The 24,036-nt window shown below is 33.8% G+C and overlaps 1 protein-coding gene across 8 annotated transcripts in view; it reads left to right on the top strand.

Annotated features, from left to right (window-relative positions):
* The window catches only part of LOC106787956 (inactive rhomboid protein 1), a 243,532-nt gene that overhangs the window by 101,090 nt on the left and 118,406 nt on the right, over positions 1–24,036 (top strand). For all 8 annotated transcript variants that reach the window (XM_014750782.1, XM_014750791.1, XM_014750772.1 and 5 more), the window contains 3 exons: positions 296–947; positions 1,256–3,072; positions 3,383–4,018. In XM_014750782.1, coding sequence (XP_014606268.1) covers positions 327–947; positions 1,256–3,072; positions 3,383–4,018 — 3,074 coding nt within the window. In that variant the 5' untranslated portion in view covers positions 296–326. The remainder of the gene's footprint in view (positions 1–295; positions 948–1,255; positions 3,073–3,382; positions 4,019–24,036) is intronic.

Genomic DNA, 24,036 nt, shown 5'->3' with positions numbered 1-24,036 from the left:
TTTACAAGTTATTATTACGAATGTAAATTTAATCCTTTGCACTCCAAATATGTTTTAAAGTAGTCGAGTTTTGTTCTTTTGTGAAAAACTAAATTTTAAATTAAGGAGACACTAGAATATTGTTTTAATTGACTATTGATAAACATTACGTGCATTATTAACTAATTTATTTGAAACGTTGATTTATATTATGAACGTTGCAATAAAAGCGCCTATAAAATACAAAGAGTTAATAGATATAAAATAATACATTGATAAATTGAATGTAATCTAAAGGATTGTTTCTCTTTTTTAGATGTCCTGACAGTGGGCCCCGGGCCACCAGGATGCCGACAGACGACGACTATGGCCGAAGAGAACGTCACCTGTTGCACCAGCACCCGATTGCCCAGTACGGGCCCTCGTCATCCCCGATTCCAGGGCCCAATAGTGGAAACTCCGGGAGTGTCGGGACACAAATCGTTGCCGGTAACCAAGCGGATTGCTATAAACAGCAACAACAACAACAGCAGCAGCAGCAGCAACAACAGCAGTCCGATTCGCGATCAACGCCAACAATCCCTGGCACGTCAAACCAAGATCGTTATCAAACCGATCAGCAAGTTCAGAGCAACGATCACAGCGAGTATGGTGTCTCTCGTGAAAGAGTCACGGCGATCGATCGGCACGACAAGTCAACGGACAAGTCCTCAATCGAGGATTATGGCAAATCCAATGTCGAGACTCGATCGGTTCAGTCGAGCTGCGAGCGATTCGGACATTACCAAAATCAAGAGAGATTCGGTCAATCCGGATTGCAAGCTCATCACCAATACACCGGAAGACAAACTAGTTCGGGCCAATCCTTGTCGCAGAACATCCTTGTCGACCGATTCGCTCGATTCACTGATCTCAGCAACCTGCATGCCGAACAAAGATTGTCTATACCGTCAGGAGATCGGTTTCAGGTAAGTTTACTATTAAGTTATAGATAATTATTACGTTTTGTGCTATAAAACATTTGATTTTATAAGGTTGCTAATCAAAGAAAATTAATAATTACCAGATAAAAATATGGTACTAATTATGAAATACGTTTGATTAATATCGTAAAGTTATTCTAACTTTGAAAGAATAAAAATAAAAAGAAAAAACTTCGGCAAAAAGTAAGAGAATATTAATTTTTTCTTTAGAAAAAATATGATTTGTTTTATTTTTGTGTATAGTTAATTATTTGAGAATATACTTAAAAGTTTATTGGATATTGCATCGATAGGTCGCTAACGGGGGTGAATTGCGTTTCCATCACGTCAGCAACGATCCCGGACTCGCATCAACGAACAACGAGTACGCGAACGCAAACGTCCTCGTATCTTCGTGCACGTCAAGCTCCTTCTCGTCGGAGACCTTTCCGTCGCCACCCTCACCGGCACCAGCCAACGATCGGTTCGTGCCGCCCCCGCCCCTCTCGCCCAGCCCAAGCGAGAAGTATGCCTCGTCCCAGAGCCTGGCTGGTTATCCTCCTGCTGATAGGATTTTGCCCCCCGGTTCTCCGGGCGCCAGATATGGCGGTGGAACAGCACCAGCCTCGCCTATGCCAACGAAGGACCGATTCGTTTCGGGTGAACGATTGTTGGCCAATCAACAACAGTCGAGTTGCAACGCGACAAGCATGCACGATGTCAAGGATCAACAACAGCAACGATACACTGGAAACAATGGGGGGGATCGTCTCTTGTCGGGATCGTCGCCAGTGTTGGGAGCCCTTCAGACCAATTTACAAATCGACCGGAATATCCTTGGAAGTTACGTCGGGTCAGGTAAAGATTCACCAGCCTCGAGATATACCACGATCTCGACCGAGAGATTACTCTCGGCATCGCCGATTCACGCGCCCGTACCCGAAAGATTCGCCGGTAAATCGTCCGACAGATACGGACACGGCGAGTCACCGATTCATGAACGGTATCACCGTTCCCAACAAGAGACATCATCGAGTTTGCACCACGATCGTTACTCATCGATCGCAACGAGTAGCGAAAGGTTTTTCCCGTTACCCACGTCGAATAACGAAGGGACGCATCAAAGATATTCCACGACGGAGAGATCTCTTCAGGTACCAAATGCGAACGATCAAAATAGACGACTCTATGCCGACAGAGCGGTCGAGGTCGTTTGTCAAAAATATTCCGAAAGATCTAATGGGTCGAATCAGGGAGGACAAGGACAAGGACAAGGCGGCGGCGGCAGTGGCGGCAACGGTAACGCGGAATACGGTAGATACTCGAATTTTCATGATGTCAGATTCAACGAGCTCGTTATCCAAAGATCCTGCGGTCAGGCACGCGGCAACGAAAGATACTCCGTTGGTGGGGTCGCTTATCTCGCGGCATCGTCCCCAGGACACGAGGTTAGATCGTCGAACGTTGCAGAAACGTCGTCGTCTTCCAGGTACGTCGTCTCAGATGCGAACGCAACCGAACGTATCCTGGCCGCGACGTCGTCTTCACCGTCGTCGTCTTCGGAAACTGGAACGCGCTATCATTCGCCGTACACGAATGCCAATGGCATCCAATCGTCATCGGCGGCGACGGTTAACGATCGCTTCTCCTCGATTTCACCGACCCCAGAAACGTCAGGTTCGGTACTCCGAGGAACCGTTGCAAATGCTGGACCAAATGGAACCTATCAGAGCTCGTCGAAGAACGGAGGAGATAAGTTCCTCCAAGTGTCGAAGTCGGTCCAAAGCTATGCCACCGACAGATATTCGCTCGGGAACGAGCATCAGTTTGACAGACCGGTTCAAGACCGATACGACAGGTTTCCGGCGTCAGGGAGCTCAAACGATCGATTCTCATCGTCTACTACCACTCCTGACCGCTTTCACCCTCCTTCTGATCGATACTCTCCGGCACGTAGCGTCCCGGACAAGTACCTGTCTTTACCGAAACCAAAAGATAGATTTACCGGTAGGATAGCGCCGATCTCTAGCTGCGCCACTTCTTCCGTCGTTCCTACGTCGACCGATAGGCCCTACGGATCGTCGAGTACCGGCACTTACGTCCCGCCGACGGCTCACACTCCGGTCGAACGGTAAGTCTCTTATCAATAAATCTTACTTTTATCCTTCGGCAAGAACATCTAAAAGGCTAATCACTATTTTTATGATAAGTCACATTTATCAAATATACATTCTTTTCGCGATAACACCAATTCAATTATCTCAATCTCAATCATGAAAAAAAGAAACCTTACGTTATAAACACGTTTATACATTCAAAACAAAGTCTTGACAAAAAAATATTCAACCCCCCGACTAAGAAACATTTCCTTCCTATTATTATCTACATATATCCATTTTTGTAAGTGTAAATTATTAAAGTTGGAATTAATATTTAATCAGGTATGTGCCGCAACCACCTCCGGAGGTGCTCTATCCGGACAGGTACGTGGACAGGTACGTACCACCGGTTGCCCATACCCCAACGGATCGTTACGTGCCCACCAACGACCCCGGTGATCCGTACATGAGGAGAGACCTGGGCTTCCATCATCATTACCGGCTACCACCACCAGCCGGATATCCGTACCACCAGGCGCACTTCCGGTTCCGCGGTTTCGCCTACGCGTCACCGGCTCGTCTAGGTGGAAGTCCAGGTTCCAGTAGCTCGAGCAGCTCAGCAACGTCGAATCAAAGAGGTGCTGGTGGCGGAGGAGGAGGTGCTGGAAGTGGCGGAGGAGGAAATGCTGGAGGAGCTGGCGTAGTCGGTGGAGCTGGAGGTGGGGGAGGAGGGGGAGGTGGGGGAGGAGAGAGCTTCTCGACGTCACCGTTGCTTAGGCCAAAGTTACGCACGTCTGCGGTTGAATTTACGACTAATTCTGCTGGCATCGTAGCGAGACACGTTTGCGCCAATCCACCATCTTGTTGTAACGAAGCTACAAATGCTAACGGACAAAGGCCATGTTGTCAACCCATAAGAAGATCTCTACCACCTGGTGCGCTGCCATCTATACCGGCACAATCCACTCATTCCTCTTGGTAAGTTCTTATTATTTTATTTATCAATTTTGTTTTTTCTTTTTCTTTTTCTTTTTCCCACGAATTTTGGAATTTAATACTCTGACACCTGGTCAACAGGTTAAACAGTTTAGAGAAGTTTATAAAATAAACAATTTTAACAATTTTAATTAGTTAAGATTGATTGAAAAAACAAATCTGAAAATTCAGGATATTTTATTTAGATATCCAATGAAATAGTAGATCAAAAACATTTTCGATAAAATAAATATTAGGAAAGATATACGCGTGTATTTCTGATACTGAAATAATACTGATTCCGTTTGTAGTTATAATATATTGAACAGATTAATAAATCTCTAACAAAAAGTCAATACATTCAGGATTAGTCATCGAATCTATTCCAAATTGAATAGTATTTTCAAATGGTGTACACATACACACACTCACACACACGCATACACACTTGGTACATTTGCATCCTTGGCACAATCAAATTTGTTTTATTATACTACGTTAATCTCGACAAGTAATGGTGAATTTCAAGGAAAATTGTATGAAGGAATAAAATAAAATTCACTCATATACCCCATGCACACATACATAAAATCAAGCGTACACGTAGACATACACGTGGAAAATCAATTTCGGATAGAATATATGATATTGTAAAACGAAAGAAAGCTCTTGCATATGCCGAGGGCTTGAGCGTGTAATCGAGGATTAAGAAAGAAGTATAGTACGGAGAAGGGGGAAGAAGGGGGTAGGGGGGAGTAACGGTAGAAGCATAAGAGAGAAAGAGAGAGAGGAAAGGGGGAACGTAATGTACGCTCATAGCCGTAATCAGGAGCCTTTATAATAAAGCTCACGAATTAGAATGGAAGAGCCTCTCCCCCCTTAATCGGTGGATAAATGTTATTTATGGCTTTCAGAGGCTAACTATCCGCCTCTGGGGATTATAGTTTAGCATTCGAGATTCCTCATATCGCGTGACCTGCTTTAGTTTAGCTTCGATCTATTTATCTATCTTCCTCCCTCCCTCCCTCCCTCCCACCCTCCCATCCTTTCTCTCTTTATCTTTCTATCTGTTTTTTCTTTTCTTTCCTTTTTTTTCTATTTGTATTCTCCCCTCATTCTCCTCCCTTAACCTTTTCTTCATCTTCTTTGTATCCTTTGTTTTTTTTTTGTTTTATCATTATTCTTTTTTTTTAATTTTTTGAAAAGTTGTACAAAACGTAGGTGAAAGAGATAGCACTGTAACGTAGAACGATTAACGATCGAGAGGTAGAGGTAGAGGAGGAGGAGGAAGGAGGTGGAGGCATTCGAGCAAGAAAATCGTAAGCGTCGAATCGTGCAGCTCGTTAAACCGGCTTACTTGCGAGTGCACGAATTTCATTTAATAGTCAGCAATTAGCGTGCTGAGAAGCTGTCTAAACACGAGTTTTGGAATTTAGGGCATGTCCACATTTACCAGTTTCGTAGTATACTTGCTATAGTAGTTGGTAGTAGTAGTAGTAGTAGTAGTAGTAGTAGTAGTATGCTGTGCTGTGCTGAGCTGCAAGCGAGCTTGGAAAGGTCGCTACTTTTGTCACAGCAATCAGGTTAATGGAGTATCGTGGCCTATTTTATTTCCTCTCACTCTCTCTCTCTCTCTCTCTCTCTTTTTCTTTTTCTACTCTGTCTGTCTGTCTGTCCGTCCGTCCGTCTGCATTTCTTTCTATCTTTCTTTTTTTCTTGCTTACTTGCTTGCTTCCTTTTTCGTTCTTTCATATTCTCTCCCTCTGTCTGTCTGTCTGTCTGTCTGTCTGTCTCTTTCTCTCTCTCTCTCTCTCTCTCTCTCTCTGTTTTTTTATCTGCTTGTCTATCTCTCTATTTCTCTCATCTTTTTCGAAACCAACTGCATATAGTCGAGGAAACTACGACCGCGGTGGGATTATCGAAAAGCTTTTAAAGCATCGCGAATAAATCATTTCTTCCGCTCGCAAGCGGCCATGTTTGGCTCGGATTTTAGGCGACATATTGTGAACAAGTTTCATCGTCAGCCGATTTTTTACGCCAATTGATCTTTTCCTTTCTCTTTCTATTTTTTCTTATTTTTCTTTTATCTTCTTCTTTTCGTTGTTCTTTTGGAATAATAAAGATCGTCGAAATTTGTCTATATATTATAATATTTGTTTTTTTTTTGTTATGAATTTATAATTCAATTAGATCGTCTTTCTTTCTATTTCATATTACATAAAATTTTGCACAATTATGAAATTATTAAAGAAATGTTCGTATATTTACAATGAGTAATAATAAATTATCGAATATTTTATAAAATGTAAAACAACCCTGTATGCGATCATTTTATCGGTTATAAGATCATTCAAAATTCAATTTAATTCATATATTATTTGCTGTATTTGTTTTAATATCCATTAAAAAAAAACAAATGCAAAAATCATCGGTTTATCGAACAAACATAAATTAACGGGTGACATTGAAAATTTCGAGAGAAGAAAAAAAATTACGGTCGGCAGAAAAGAAAAAAAAAGAAGCTATAATCATTTGAAAGATCTTTTTCGAAGCACTTAATAAAGAGCATAGAAATGTACAATCGGCTCATTAGCATCAGAGTAATTAAAGTTGATCACGTGGCGTAATTCAACCCTCTGTAAAATAAAAGCAACGTGGTGAAACATTAGGCAATGTGCCAGTAATAATATTTTGTTCTGTCGGATTGCATCCATGCATGACGATGCAACGAATCGCAACGCATCGCAAAGTTCATGAATTTGAAACATATTTGTTTATTGTGTCCTGTTGTTTATCAATCGATTTGAACAATTAGGCGATTTTGTTACGACACACAGAAATGGGATCATTGATCATTTTTTACCTTGTCTTATAACCAACACAAATAAACGATTCGAATTGTAGTTAGTAAAAAAAGTAAAGTAGGGGATTAATTTTAATTATAATTTTAATATCTTCCCCAATGAACAATTAAAAATCCTTCCTCTATGTATTTTTACTATTACTATTTTATTTCCCCTCTCTTTCGTTCCCACTCAGTCAACTGGATTATAGTTTCGTTGATATGCGAAATTTAATTTGGACATATCATAGAAATGAAAAGAAAAGCCAATTTTAGGCTTCCCAGGAAAAAATAAACAACTTACATTATATTATATAAAGAATATTAATATTTATATTCAATGTGCTTTAAAAAATGTGTGTGTGACAATTTTCTTTCGATATTTTTTCAAACTTTTCAGAGAGATGTTTATCGAAAAATTCAATATACGTAAATTTTCTGCCGGTATACTTCTAATATCATTTAAATTGGATATAATTTTGATAAAAAATTACAAAAGAAAAAAATAATAAATGCAAAAATTTTGGGCTGCTTTCTCCAACTTAAGCCACATTGTAAGTTTCTTGTAGTATTGTGATTCCCCATCCTCTCTTTCGTTCAATCTCCCCCTCCCCCTTTGTGTTTCTATCTTCAAAAGCATAGAAAGTTCTATTCGGCAGGTAGAAACGAGAGAAGGGATTCGTCGGTGAAGTTGATCGTAGAGAACGTATCGAAAACCGAGGATTCCTTTTCCGTTGGAAAATCTGGGGAGATTACGTTGGCACGCTCGTTTCGCTGAGTGTTCAGTTTGCTTTGGGATACCAAGGTCTCGTTTCTCCTAAGCTTACGTTACTTCGATGTTAGCAGTTCGCCAATTCGCAAGCTACCCTTGCCTTGTCATTCGTTTGTTCAAAGCTTTGTGCTGGTCAAGCCGATTCTACGTTTCCTTTTCCTTTTTTCAGCTTTTTTTTTTTCTTTTTATCTATCTATCCATTTCCTCCCATTCTCATTCTTTTTCTCTGTCTTTGACTGTGTCTCTTCTTATTTCTCAATGGTTACGAGAAAACAGCCTCGTTCGCCAGTAAAATGGAAAACTGTTGAGAACTGTTTCGTTCTTTCATTATTATTTTTATCTCTGTGTCTCTGTTTCACGAACAAAAGATCTTTTTCCCCAAATATTCCGCTGAGTTATGCGTCTTTCTTTTTATACAGGATGTCCTAGGTATTAATGTTAAAGAACTTTGTCAGTATATTTTTCTATGGTACTAGAATAGAGTTTCTGAAGATTCACTTTTTTAGGATTCGTCGATTCCGAAATAAGTAATTCAAATATTCGTCGAATTCGAAAAAATTTAGTAAAAAGAAATTTGATCAATTTATATAAAAATTTATATAATACCTTTCTAAAAATAAAACTAAATTTTAATTGATTTCATCAAGGATATTTGAAAATTAATACAATTTTAAAATGTAAAATCTACAATTTGAAAATATTATATTACATAAGGTGCAACGTCTATCATGAAAAGAAAAAAATACTTTTTAAATTAAAAACTTGTATGTAACCTGTAATAAACTTTTTACATAACATTTTTCTATTATTTGGTACTATAAGAATATACTGACAAAGTTTGAACATTAAAATCTGTGACATCCTGTATATCTGTATACATTTGCATGCGTACATTATGTAGATTTATATATACAACCATAAACTGTCATGTCTTTATATCCATAAGCTTACCACGCCACTTCTTCTTATTTTTCTTCTTCATCTCCTTCCATTCTTATTATTTCCCACCCTTATTTTTGTCCTCTTACTTTCCCTCTTATGGCTTCTTCTGCTTCTTCTACTACTTCTTAGCACTCAGGATAAATAAAAGTAGAGACTACGGTGAGGGATTAAAAACTGCTGCGTCTTGAAATGACTCGATCGATATCAAGCGGCGAAATTAAAAAGTGGACAAACTTTTTCTTCTTTTTTTTTTTTCTACTTCTCCCTTTTTTTTTTTCTTTCGTCTCTCTCTATTCTTCCTTTGGCAAAACTTTTCACCTACTGCGTTTCGTTGAAGGTAAAGACGAGACTTGAGAAATAGCAAGAGGAAAAGAGATGAGAAAAATGAGGAAATAAGAAAAACATCGGAGAGAGAAAAAAAAAATAATAAGTACAGAAAGAGAAATTAAAAATGTGTCGGTAGAGAATATAATTATTTTTCTTTCTATTTTCTCGTTTGAATAATAACGGATTAAACAGATTATCTTAGTTGCTTATTTAACCAACGTTTGATATAAATTAATATACTATTGAAACAAATGACCATTGAATTCGGTGGTATACGAGTTAATGATAATTGTATTTAGATATGAGAATGTTTTTAATTGTTTTTTTTTTCTATTTCATTATTTAAATTTAATCTTTCAATTTTAAAAATCGAAAATTAATATCGATGTAATTAATAATATAAATAACATATTTATATATTTATAAAATATATGTTTATATAAATATTTTTAGTTAGACTTATTCTCGATTGTATCTCGTTTCTTTTTTGGTAAATTAAAAAGAATTCAAATATTTCGTTTTTCGTTTTCAAACGAGAATAGCAGCGATATCGTTTCATTGGAATTTTAAAGTCATTACCATGCCAAGAGAAAAGCTGTAACAGCATAACCACCAACGACTACACACGACTATACACTAGTAATACTACAAGAACGTAACCGAAGGAATATATCCGTGTTTTCTAACAGTATCCGTAAAAATTCATTCCCTAACACACACTTCCACTTATTCCCGAACCTTTTTAAGTCAGCCCCCTTTTTCCAATCCCCCTAAACCCACCTCGCCATCCCAACGTTCCAACAATCTCCGATCATTTAAATTCCACAAACACGAACATACGACGACACCAATAACACTCGTTCCACTTTTGTCTTTCTCATTTCCGAAATGCATTCGAGCAAGGATATTATTCGATGTTGAACCGAACCGAACTGAACCAAATGAAACCGAACTGAAGCAAAGCAAACGAAACGAAACGGAACGAGACGAGACGAAACCAAACCAAACCAAACCAAACCAAACCGAGCTCAGTAGTAAACGTTAAAGCACACGAAAGTACGAGCAATATCGCGCGGCCCATAATTCAGCGTGATTAATGGAATACAAGCGGCCACCCACGATGTAACTTTTGATAGAATTACTAAATCGCGGTACGCGTTACTCGAGCACGGTCACAGGAGCCAATACACACACACACACACATACAGATATAATTACATACATGCATACATGTATACATATATATATGTGAACATATCCATATAGAACCATTTCTCCTGTAAAAGCAACATTATCATTCGTTGACTGACCCAATTTACGTTTATCAACATTTGATTTAAAACACATTTCTATAATTTCGTTCTCGATTACCAGAAGTAATCTCGTTAGTCTTTCGAATTCTGATCAGTATCAACGTGAAAATTGAAAATTTCATCATTTCTGTCTTTTTCTTGTTTTTTTCTCATTTTTTTCAGATTTATCTATGCGTTATAAAGACTATCAATCATTCTAAACAAGTACACAGATTTTTTGATAATATTATGTTGGGCATGACTTCAAGGGTGGTTTCTCTTTCTCAGTAAGCTGAAATAAAAATAAAAGTTCATACAATCATTTTTATCCGATATGGTCTCTTGTTTACATAATTATAACTTAATATGTGAACTTTTATTTCTTATGCGAACATACGTTTAAGAAAAACTCTATGTATTAAGTCATCCTAGAAGTATCTTTTTTTTTTTTTTTAATAATTTTATATACACACAATATTATATTACATTATTGAATAATATATAATAAAATAATATCCAATAAATTGTACATTATTCTGCAAAATAACATTCAAAAAAAAAAAAGAAAAAAAAAAGGGAAAACTATCGCACGCATAAAAGTTGATAATAAAAATTAATTAATTTAAGAAACACAATCTAATATATTATATACCACGCAATAATATAATTCAACCGGAATAATATGAAACTGTAATAAATGAAGTTTCGCATAAGTTATCAATCTGATAATTAATTCAATTTCACGTGGAATCTTTGTATAACATTTATGAGCTACCAAAGTAAAATAGAGATAAAATACAAGAGAAGAGAAGCAAGAAAGAGTTACAAAGAGAGAGAGAGAGAGAGAGAGAGAGAGGTAGAGGGAAGGAGATGAGAGAGGAGGATAGGTTGGTTTTTGTTCATAGAATTTGCAGGTTGGAAAGGTGTCTCATAGTTGGAACGAGCCGGAAGTCGTGAACAGAACATCCGGGTATTATCTTTTACAGAAGAGTTGGTGGGAGGAGGAGGAGGAGGGAGGCTTGAGTGAGATGAGGAAGAAGAAGGACGAGGATACTAGTTAGGTAGCAGAAACAAGACTGTCGGCTGGTTGGTTGGCTGGTTGGATGCTGTTGTTGCTGCTGCTTCGCGTACCACCAGCAACTTCGGTAATTATGTCGTGGCTGTGAGTTTAACTGGCCCCGTCACATGAAATTGCAACCTGACACCGGGCGTTCCCACGTGAACCAACCAACCAACCAACAACCAACCAACCCGAGAGCAACCCCTCGCGTCGCGTTCAATTAAAGCTTTTATATTCCGCATCCAGTGAAATTAACAACAGAAGCTATCACTTTTCGACTAATCTCTATCTATCTATCTATCTCTTTCTATTTCTCTTTGTTTCCCGTTTACGATGGACAATCCGTTATCGGATGGGATCTATCAATCCGTAGTTGGTGGTTTAATAATTCTTTGATGAAATCACATATGTTTTGGGAATGATGACAGAATTTTGTTAGGGTCTCCTTTTTTGTTTTCTTTTTTTATCATGGAAAGTTCATCTGATCGGAATTGATTTTGTCTTCGAGTATTAAAGTTTGTACGTGGGATGTTATGTGATTAGGAGTGCATGAATTTTTTCTAGTTAATATCATCAGATTTTAAAAGTATTGATTTAATTGAAATTATGTATATTGTTTGATTAATAATAAATGATTTGATAATTCATATTAAACAATTAATTTTTTTTGAGTATTGGTAATAAATTGATTCTACAGTTAATTAAAATATGAGTTAGGTTCAGAATGATAAAATAAAAAAATGGAATAAAAAAGAAAGAAAGAAACAATTTACAGTTAACGAATTTATTCGTATCAATTTAAAAAAAAAAAACAGAAAACTTATCAACAAACGTAGAAAAAAAAAGAAGAGCAGAATTAATCCGATAAAATTGATCGGAACGATCGGAAAAATGATTTCGATCGGAATAAATCTGCCAACGTGTACCATAGAATTGAAATTTAAGAGTTAGTTGGAGTACGATAAAAGTTTGTTTGATAGAAATCGTTTGGACGAATTGCGAAAATTCAGCGTTTTTTCAAATCTAGAACGAAGAATTTACTCTTCTCGGTGCACAACAATTTCCCTTTGAATAAATATGGAATGAACGACATCGCGAAGAGAGAATAAAAAATATATTTATTAAAAATGTTGGGGGAAAATATTTTTGTATTTTGTTTATCGCCTTTCTCTCAGCCTTCCTTCCACCCCCCACCCACCCCACCCCACCCCACCATTCACCTCAGCTATCATCTCTGTCTCTGCCTATGTCTGTCTATCTTTCTGTAGTATAATATGTGTGTATATAGTTTGAGGGCGTACAACCAAGCGTGCTCGTTTGTCTGTTCGTTGAAAGGTTCCACGCGTCTGTACGCTACAAGGACTTCTAAAGGTAATATCGTCAAAGCTTTTGGTTCTCTCATTGATCCTTCGAGCGAGCTAAAGTTAGATCCCTGTGTACTGAACTTCCTTTTGTGAATTTCCTGGTAGATCGTTTATAAAGTATTAACGTGTTCTCTTTTAATAGATTCTCGATCGAACGTGTTACCTTAATGAAAAAAAATCATCTCCTATACATTTTTTTCTTCTTCTACGTGTGATTCTAACTATCGACAATAATTATTGTTTATCCACGAAATAATTGATCGTTAAATTGTTAATACGCGTTTTATGTAGATTGTTATTTTATTTTTTTTTTCAGTATGATTTGTTTCACATCGATTTAAACTAAATTGATATATTATATACAGAAATAATAATTTCACGAATAATTATAACGAATGTTAAGAAAATCCTTTTGTTAATGGTAGGATATTAGTATCTTTTTTGTTTTCTATAAGCAATAGCTATTATATTGTAATGATTGAATAAATACAAAAATTATTTTTTCATTGTTAATATTGAAATTAAATATTTGTTTTATCAGTAACATTTACAAAATAAAAAAAGAACCACTTAGATTTATTACACAAAATCTAAAAAAAATTGTCTACTCTCGAGATCTGTTTAGATTTAAATATAATCGTGGTCAACAATGATTTTAATTATCGAAAGAAAAAGAATAGAATGAAAAATAAAAGAAAATGAGCAAGACGAAAATTATAAAATTACAACGGATCGTTAAAATAGCAGAAAAGCTATTTTAATTTATCCCCGTTATGATTTCAGACGTTCAAGAGTTGTGTTTTGCCCGAAGGATCGGTAACTAATTAAAAGTTACCTCTTCTAAGTGCTTTTCTCACAATGAACGACGAACTAGTAAAGGGTGACGACCTCCCTTTATCTAAACTTAGTTAACCAGTAGGACCACATTATTATTCATTATACGACCTGAGGGTACACCTAAACTGATTTAGGATGTCTGAAGCTTTCGAATGCGTCCCAAACAAGTAAACGAACCTTTCTTTTACGCCTCCCCCCCCTCATCCCACACACCTCGTTCTTTCTCGTTCTTTCCTTTTCATTATCATGAAGAAAGCTAACTACTCGTTAAATCGATTTGCAAATTGAGAATTCTTAAGACAATTTATTCTAGATAGATATTTTTATATAGAGAGAGAGAAAGAGACAGGGAGAGAAAGAGAGAGAGAGAGAGAAATATAAAAGGAAAAGACTCGGACGTTAAATTTGAACGATTCGTTCGGTTAGATAAAATCACACTTCTAGATAAACGTGATCATATAAACGTGATTTACTTGCTCTACAATAAAGATTTCTAATAGATTCGTCCTATTTTATCTAATTTCTCGTGGTAGTTCACTATTATTATTGTTGAATCATATCAGAAGCGTGTTTCGAGCATGTTTTGCGATTTATAGGGTAGTAAAGTCACCCTCTGGTCATTATTCCACTGTTCGAAGCTCTCATATATACATATATATGATATATATATATATATATATATATATATATATAAAGCTTTCATGTTAGGACGACATGCATATATACAGACAGCTGTCGCGATCAAACATACTCGTGAACTAATAGTTCACTCGCAAATTACCACCGACCATTCAAATTTCCACTAGTTACGTATATTTATTTTGACTCATTATTGAATTTATTTTCTTGTGGTAATTACTAACAATAAGATTATCATCGTAATTCTATGTTCAGTACAAAAAAAAAACATTATTTACATTTATATCTTTTTCTATGAGAAAATTACTTTACAAAAATTACTTTTGTTTATTTATTACCATAAAAAGTATCATATTATATTCCTGTTTTTTTTTTCCATTAAAAATTTCTCGGACTAGCAATAATTTTAATTAATATAAATTTTAGTAATCTTTGGCTTAATAAATAACGATATATATATAAATCTATATATGCATGGGTCACTGTTTCTTTTGATTTTTTTTATATTTTTCAACATTTATTAATGAATTTTCTGAACACATACATACGTCACTGTTATCAGAATGTTTTTCCTTGTAATGTACCGAATGACTCGTAATCAGATCAACGATATATTGTTTCACGTTCGATAAAATTGATCACATTCTTATCATCATTCATTCATACATAAGTAACAAGTATTTTATTTTTTCCAAAAAAATACAATATATCACACGAAAAGAATATTTTATCGATGATTAATGTTCGCGAGTTAGCTATTTGTACATAGTAAATATCCCCGATCATTAGGAATTGTAATTAATATTCCTGTAATAATAATAAAAATAATAATAATAATAATAATAATAATGATAATAATATTATTGGAATATTGTCAATGTGAATGAATAAATATTTTCCTATAATCAAAACGATATCGATTTTAATTGGTGAAATTTGTATAACCGTATTGTATCAGTTAATGATGAAGGATGAAAGACAGAAGGATGTTGAAGTGGATACAAGAATTGTATTCTCTTGGTGGAATATCGTTATCCTCCGTCATTATTATCAAACAATGATGTGAGAACGTGATCGTGCAAAGTATTTTCTCTATCTCTCTCTCTCTCTCTATATATCTTATTCTCTCTCCCTCTTTCTCTCTGTTTTTATCACACTCCTTCTCGTTTTCTCTTTCTCACTCTCTCATTGTCTCGCTCACTCTCTTTCTCTTTCTATCTCTATATGTATATATCTCTATCTTTCTTGCTCGTTCAACGACGTTAGTCCCGGGCACGTTTATGGACAGGATAATGGCCAGGATCGTCATGAGGAGATGCCACAGAATAGAAACGTGTCGTACGAACGGGAATATTCCGTTATAATTACGAGGGAAGCCGCAGCATTCGAGCAGAAAGAGAGTGTTAGAGAGAGAGAGAGAGAGAGAGAGAGAGATAGAGAGAGAGAGAGAGAGAGAGAGAGATAGATATTCCCTTTCGTCCTGAACATGTTGCTAGGACATTCGTGCGAGCAGGATAATTGCGTATTGTTCCAGCAATCTCATCCTCTCGCACTTCATTGGTTTTCTAACGTTGTTCGTGATTAAACTTATCCAAGATTAAACTCATACACGTGGTTTAAACTGAAAGAGAAAGAGAGAAAATACGGATCACATCACTTCTCTCCTTCTCTCTCTCTCCTTCTCACTCTTTTTCGACGGAATGAATTTGTATTGCAACAGTCTGTGTTCTAACAAAGTATTCAGTGGAATAATAGTACCTGTTAATAGTGAAATGTAAACCAATGAGACCACTTTGATGGTGTGATCATTTCGATATAACAGGTGGCTCCATTAATATTGGAATAATGGATCTAGAAGCATAAATCGTTATCATAATTTTCTAAGGGAAGAAACCGTAATGGGCAGACATATTTTGTTGGCAACATGTCACGTAAACAACACCTTGCGAAGAATTTCGGAAACCTCACTGGGAGTAAATTCACGGTCGTTATGTGCTGGTCTCTTAGTCGATAAATTACCAACTGCAGAACAAATAATGGATGACGCAAGCGAATACAACGAATACAGATGCTCCTCGCTTGCAAAAAAACAATCAAGAGCCTGATAGTGCAGTGCAAGATTTGCCCGAAACGTTTCTACCACCCAGGATGCGTGAATATGGTAAGCATAAAGTATACGACCGAAATCACGAGTTTGTATCGTTTAACGATCCTTTTGAGAAATTCGTGATGGAAGAAAGTAAACAGGCTAAGACCCTAAACGCTGTCAACAGGGAGTAGTAAAGGAAGGAAGACTGGGATCATTTGAATCAATCGGTGGAAGCAGAAGTATGAGTTTATTAGCAACAATAAAGGCAAAAATTGATTGGCTGACGAAAGCTGTTGTGAAGGCAATGAAGGATGAAGTTGCCTGCAAAAATAAAATCAGGAAAATAATTGAAGAAGTGGTCGGAATGGAAATGAACGGTGTAAAACAAGATATTCAGGATTTGAAAAGGATGATGGTATTGGGAGAAGGGATGAATAATACGAGAGATGGAATAATGACTTGCAGTGAAGCAGCGTTGAAAGAAGAAAAAAGAAAGAGAAAGTAATAATTATAAAGCATGGGGTTCAACAGGAGATTGAAGTCACGAAAAGAGTTATAAAGGAGAAAGTCGATATTAAACACCATGGAATTGGAAGTAACGAAATTAAGGAAAAGGAGTAAAGGAACAGTGATCTTGGTATACGAATCCGGTAAAAAAATAAACAAGTTAAATGCAGTAGTACAGGATAAAATTAATGACAATTTCAATGTCACTGAGTTAATTCAAAGAAAGCTGAAAATAAAAATATCTGGAAGGCAAAGTAAAAGACACAATATTGCTGACCAATTAAATGTCTTCTTCGTAGAAAGTATTAATGAGATAATGAAATCAATAGTGGATGATACGGATGAAAGTCTTAATAGAAGAAGAATTTAAATTTGTGAAGGGGAATTGTAAACAACAATATCTTGGAGAGCTTCGAGACTGTTGAATTTGATGAAATTAAAAAGATAATTACAGGGCTACCAAAAGGAAAAAGTGCAACGAATGAACTGAAATCTCAACTGAAATATTCAGAATGATGTGTTTAGTGCAATAAAATAAGAATTCGTAGATTTAATAAACAAATCGTTAAGGGTGGGATGTTACCCCCAATAGCTGGAAGATATCTATTATACCGATCCCCGAAAGTAACGAATGCGAAAAAAACCGAGTGAATTTAATTTAAACCAATTAATATGTTACCATTATACGAGAAAGTATAGCGGTAAAAATAAACATTTAGACAATTTCTTGGAAATAAATCAAATATATATATATATGTAACATATTTAATCTGAATAGTTTCCAATGATTATGTAATACAATTTTGTTCTTTTTAAATTTAGAAAAATGATTTTACATCGTAGATTATATTGCAAAATTTTCAACGAGTTATTGCATATTGCTCGTTTGTTATCTCAAAAAGATCGTAAATCAAATAGAATTTTCAATAGAAATGCAATATTACGTTTAGTCTTTCTATCTCTCTCTCTCTCTCCCTCTCTCTCTCTCTCTCTCTCTTTCTTTTTCTTTCTATATTTCTATTTTCCTTTCTATCAGCAAATCACTCGCCATCTTTGCACAACAGGATTGCATTCTTTTCTCAATTTCGTTCGTCTCTTTGGGGATTGGACATCATCTGACCATGTACACATACACATACTATAGAATATATAAGTATATAAGCATAGAATGAATATATGCATATACAGAATGTTTTAAAATATGTTGACACAATTTCAGTGATGATTTCAATATGTTAAAATAAACAACAACAAAAAAAGAACAATTCATAAAATTACATGCCCGATACGAGCTTGTTCCGAATTATGATTGTTTTTATATTACATCCTTCGTTTATATGATTTTCATAAAAACTGTACGAAGTAATCATCTTCGGATTTAATATAAGCTTCCAAATGTTACTAAGTCGTTTCAAAATATCAGGTGTTGTGTTTGAATTAATCAACTATTGTCTTTAATACGGTAACGTTGTTCCTCAGCATTGTTTACTGATTACAATTGTAAATAAAATTATATGAATTGACAAAAAATAAAAATAATTCTAATTTGGAAACACAATGTTGCATATGATAAAAATGTTGTTTTTTCTTTTAACTTTCTAAAATAAGCCTTAAAATTATACATCGTATATTTTGAAACACCTTGTATACCATGGAATATACTTATGATATATTCACGATATTTAATTACTCTCAAATGTTTTACTCTATTAATAGTTTTTAAATCACATGACACGGGAATAGATAAGCATTATTATTTTCTACCAAATTACTTGCGCATCGGGTAAGAATCATATCATTTTCAACTTTTCTCATATATTTTCTTCATCAAAAACACACACGTACACACACACACACAGACAGACACAGAGACACGCGCGCATTAATAAATAAACGAACTCTCGATGGTTCAAACGAAATTCAAAACGGAATACTTTCAGCTTGTGTAACTTAGCCCGATATCATCGAATATAATTTTAATTAAAATTCAACGATTGAACGAAACGATTAATAATATATCGTTCCTATAAATTTTAAATTAATTATTAAATAATTGAATCGACGCATATATATATATTTATGTATATATATATATATACGCAAATACGTATACACAGTTATCGAATAACATAACTTAAAATACGTATATAATATCATCGTTAGATCGATCACACAATTTAAATGGAACATTGAAATTCTTTGAAAATTTAAATTACTCGTAACTTATGTTTTATTATTTTGATCGTATTTCCCATCTTTCTTTCTCACATATCAACGATAGAGATACGCGAACACGATAAGAAAAAATTTATATGAGATCTCTCTCACATCGTTACGAACATTAACGAACAGTCTGCGTAGAAAAACATTGAGAAAAAAACGTAAAATCGAGACCGAAGTAGGAACAAAGTCTTTCGCGTTAAATCGCAGTAGAGATGATGAAGAAAAAGAAAAGTTAAGAAAGAGAGAGAGAGAGAGAGAGAGAGAAATAGAACGATGGGTTTTCCAGTGTATTAAGTTTCCGGAAGTTTGATAGAAAAACAAGACGATGCAACCGCGTCTGGTATATGCTTCTAATGGTATCTGGGCATGTTGAAAAGTTGGAGACAGACTTTCTCTCTCTTTTTTTTCCTCTCTTTATTACTTTTTTTCATCTTTTATTTCTTCCTTTCTATCTCTTTCTCTCTCTCTCTCTCTTTCACTTCTCTCGACTCTGCATTGTAAAATTGAATGATAGGAAGAGAGAGAGAGAGAGAGAGAGTATAAACTTTTGTAAGTTTATATCTACATAACTAAAGCGTCAAAATTTCTATACCAAAGAGAGACGACAACAAGGTGATGTGAAAATATGATCACCTTCCGCACGTTGTTACTTTACAAAATAAGTCTCTCGTTAACCAAAGGACACACGGTATACGTTGTAAGCTCGTAAAAGGTGATATCGCGTGTTCGTTTTATAATGCAATCTTCGATAGAATGCGTCTATCTTAATTAAATAGTTTTTTTCAAGGAGACTAAATTCATTTTCTAACCTGCAATAAATGACATTTATTTTATTCCAACTTTTGATGCAACAATAATACGAACAAATAGAAAATGTATATTTGAATAAGAATAAAAATCAAAGAAAACAATAGTGTAATAATAATTAATATATTAATTAAAAAAAGAAATGTTAAAACAAAAGAATTTATTATATATTAGTTTTTAATATTAAATTAATAATATAATATTATATAATTTATTTCTGCCGGTAACTTTAACTGAATCCTCTATCAAAAGAAAAAAAAAGAAAAGAAAAAATATGTGAATCAATTTATATTATACGCGATTTATTTTTGATATTGATATTATAAAATAAATCATAAGATAAATTCGTTTAATATTTTTATCGAACATATTATAATCCACTTTCATAATAATCATTACATTTTGGAAAACAATTATCAAACGTTTTCTTACAATGTTATTTACGAAATGTGATTTCCTAGTTGGTTTTGTAAAAAAAAAAACTAGAAAACTAAGATGAGAAAAAGAGGAAGATTAAAGTGATAGATAGGAAAAGCTTTTGATATAGATAAATTAACTATGCCTAGTCTAATTTACATAAGAGTTACATAATCAGACGATAAGGACGTTTAGTAATACGTCGATCCACTAAGATTCAATGGTAATAAAGTTTGACGAAGCCTCTTCCATTTATTGAGATAAGCCACACAGATAAATCACCTCCCACTGAGACTACTTAGCAGTTAGAATATATCCGAGCAACCTCTTAAACACTTTCCCTAAGGCAAGTTTGTTTAAGAACTTTCCCGATATCTGTAACTGTTCTTTGCTTCGAATAAAACGAGAGGGGGAAAAAAAAAAAAGAGAAACGATAGAATAAATTCTTTTTTACTCTTCTCCAAGACACAACGGATTTCTGTGATAACTATTGCCATCCTTTTTTTTTCTATGACTTCTTAGACTTACCTTAATCCCCATCTAATCACTTTTCTTATTTCGACTTCTTTCGCTTTGTTTTCTTTTTTTTTTGTTCGAAAGGAATTAAGTGGTATAAAAAAGAAAGAGAAGAGAAGGAGGACTAGTTAGTTCTTTTTTTTTTTTTTTTTTTTTTTTTTTTTTTTTTTTTTTGAGAAATACTACGAACCGTTCAGGAAACTAAATGTTATTAATTCCCCTACTTGTAGGATTATCGTCAATTTTACTATCATAAGTAATTGCATCGATATTCATTATTTTCGAAATTTTTTGTAAAATAAATTTGTTTAATAATTACATTATAATTAATGTCGCTAAAATTGTAACTATTTGCTATGGTTGTCGAATAATAAATAATACGATTTAATATTATTTTTATCAGAATTTTGTGTATACCTATTTCAACCAAAAGGTGTCTTTTTAGATCCAGTATGAACTAGAAGAAAATAATATCACTGAATTAATTGAACAAATATTGTACGAAATGTCAACAAATTAGTTGCGAAGAGATAATTAAACTTGGAGAATAATTTGAAGTTTAACATTTGAAAATTTATCTTTTAATATCGCATGATAGAAATAGTATCAATTAACTTACAAATCAATTTGAATAACAAGTGATCTTTGTTTATTTATTAATTTTTTTTTTAAATATTTTTCTTTAAAAATGTCGTTAAAAAAAGAAAAAAGAAAAAAAAGAGGAAAAAATGCAATGCAATATTTTCGTTTATTCTAGTTTTCATATTTTTGTAGATAGTAATCGATTAAAAATGAAAAATAGAGATAGAAAATGAGAATTGGTAAGATCCTTCTACCTTTAACGTCTTTGAATTTTCGCGGCTTGCTCCGACAGCTCCTACGATAAGATCCCATTATTATGGAAAGATAAATAGGTTTCAAGAATAACGTCGTGACCTAGATCGAAAGATTTAAAGTCGTCGTTCTCGTTCATTCCTTCGCGAGTAGAAGAAAGAGAGAGAGAGAGAGAGAGAGAGAAAGTGCCTTGAAGCGATGCCCATAGAATTTTGTCGATAGCGATGCGAGCAACGAAGAAAGAATATTCTTCAACGTGAATTAAGTAGTATCGTCGAACGCAATATACTTTCTTTTACCTATACATGTATATAAGTAATATAAAAGTTGGTGTAGAACGTCTATGATTTGAATTTATGTACAATAGAACCTATGCAGTTTTCGAATTAAAAAAGAAAAACACGATTGTTCGATTCAAAAGAATTTTTCTTATTTTAGAATATTCGAAATTTTTTTCTTACCACTTTCACTATTTTCTTTTTTTTTTTTAATTTTAGTTGTAATTGTAATAGAATAAATTGAAAAATAATAAGTTAGAAACATTTCAATTCATCCTGGTAGTTTTAATCGAAACACTCCAAAAAACAACTAAATATTATTCCTTTTTTTGTTTTGAATCGTAATAAAAGTAAAACTCGTATTATCATATGGAAAATATATAAAATCGTACACCCCGTTACGCCTACTACGATTTTTTTCTTGAGAATTATAAATGTAATATGTTTAGGATGAAAAATATTTCGAAATAAATATATATTGTATATTAGTATAATTTAATTACATATTTAATGACTTTCATTTGAAAGTTTTCATATCTATTAATTAATATACTTGGAATATTAAACAATTTCGAACTGATATTTTATTAAATACAAATTTTTAACTCAAAATCATAACTGGTCTGGAGCGTTAAAACAAATGTATTTTAGTTGAAACAATCGATAATATTAGTAGAATACATTAGAGCGTTCAATTTACCTTAATTAATTGATAATTAATTAAACGAAATGTATATTGTAGTCTAGAAACACGGAGAATAAATTCGACGTACCTTCATCATCAAAATCCCTCGTTAAACTGGTTCGTTATCCTTTATGAAAATTCTTTTATTGATTGTTGTTTATATGACTTTTCGAAAGTTACATGTGTATAATATCAATAATATTCGCAATAAATAGAATTTCCTTTTTTGGAAAGTCATATAAACAACATTTAATAAAACAACTTTCATAAAAGTCAACGAGCCAGTCTCACAATGGATTTCAAGAAGAACGGTACGTCTAATTTATATTTTGTGTTTTCACAAACTACAACATACATTTCTTTCCATTAATAAACAATCGTTTAAAGTATGTTATAATACAACTTCACTTATACTTTTATAAAGAAACGCATCTTGCAATAACTATCGATCGACTTATCTTATATTTACACTTACACACAGCACACTAAACCTTAAAATTTTCATAATTTCGTTAATTTCTCTCTCTTCCTCCTTTTATATACTTTATATTATTTTATATTATTTCATTTTTTATTGTATATTTTTGTTTTATATTCTTATTTTACATTATATTATTAAATATTATTTTGTATTATATCCGTGTTTTATATTATATATATCTCACATTATTTTATATTACTTTTATTTTATACAAACATATATCTTATTTTATATTATTACTTTGTATTATATTATTTATTAATATTTGATAAATAAGCCAACCTGTAATGAGAACAGGTTCCATTGTAACAGGCCTACTTAACTCTTTTATGAAATTTCTTTAATAAACTCAATTGAATTCAATTAAAATTCCCTTTCTTTTCATATCGTTTTTATAAAATTTTATCTTTACCATCCTTTAAACAAGTTTCACTTCAAAAATTAATTCTTTCACATTAATAATAAACACACGAATATCATTAATTAGTTGTAAAATTTGGTTGAGAAATATGAACTCAAAATTTTTCAACTCACCGTGATACTTTTCATAAAATAAACACAATCATTTCTGGATCACATAAAAATAAAATACGAATAATCGAGAAATTGCATAATATAGAAATCGTAAAAAATTTTAATCGTTCGTTCGTAATAATAATAGCACACAAAAATACCATTAATTAATAAATATATATATACACACAAATGATGTCATTGTGGATAATACTTATAAACATAAATATATTATCAAGTGTATATAGGTGCATATAGCATGTCACGATCGTATATTATACATAAAACGTAAACGGGAACATAATAGCGACGCGGACCAACGATCCTACACATTTCAATTTGCATTTGAAATAAATAAGTCTCACACGCATATAACTCGGGCCTCTATGATGCATTCAATGTACCCGCATGCATAGTTCGCGTTTACTATTGTACCGAAACGGCATATAACGTATAATCCATCCGATAGAAATGCACAAGCCGAGAATCGTACTAGTGTACGAATATTATCGATACAGTCGATATATACCTATATCTATAATACATACATATATATATTATACGTTGGTCCTACATGAATTGGCTGAAATACTCTC

This window comes from Polistes canadensis, unplaced genomic scaffold (assembly GCF_001313835.1).
Source record: "Polistes canadensis isolate GaletaPanama2010 unplaced genomic scaffold, ASM131383v1 scaffold_5, whole genome shotgun sequence".
Lineage (NCBI taxonomy): Eukaryota > Metazoa > Arthropoda > Insecta > Hymenoptera > Vespidae > Polistes > Polistes canadensis.
The sequence above is the reverse complement of the archived record's forward strand: the minus strand, read 5'-3'. Positions and strand labels throughout refer to the sequence as shown.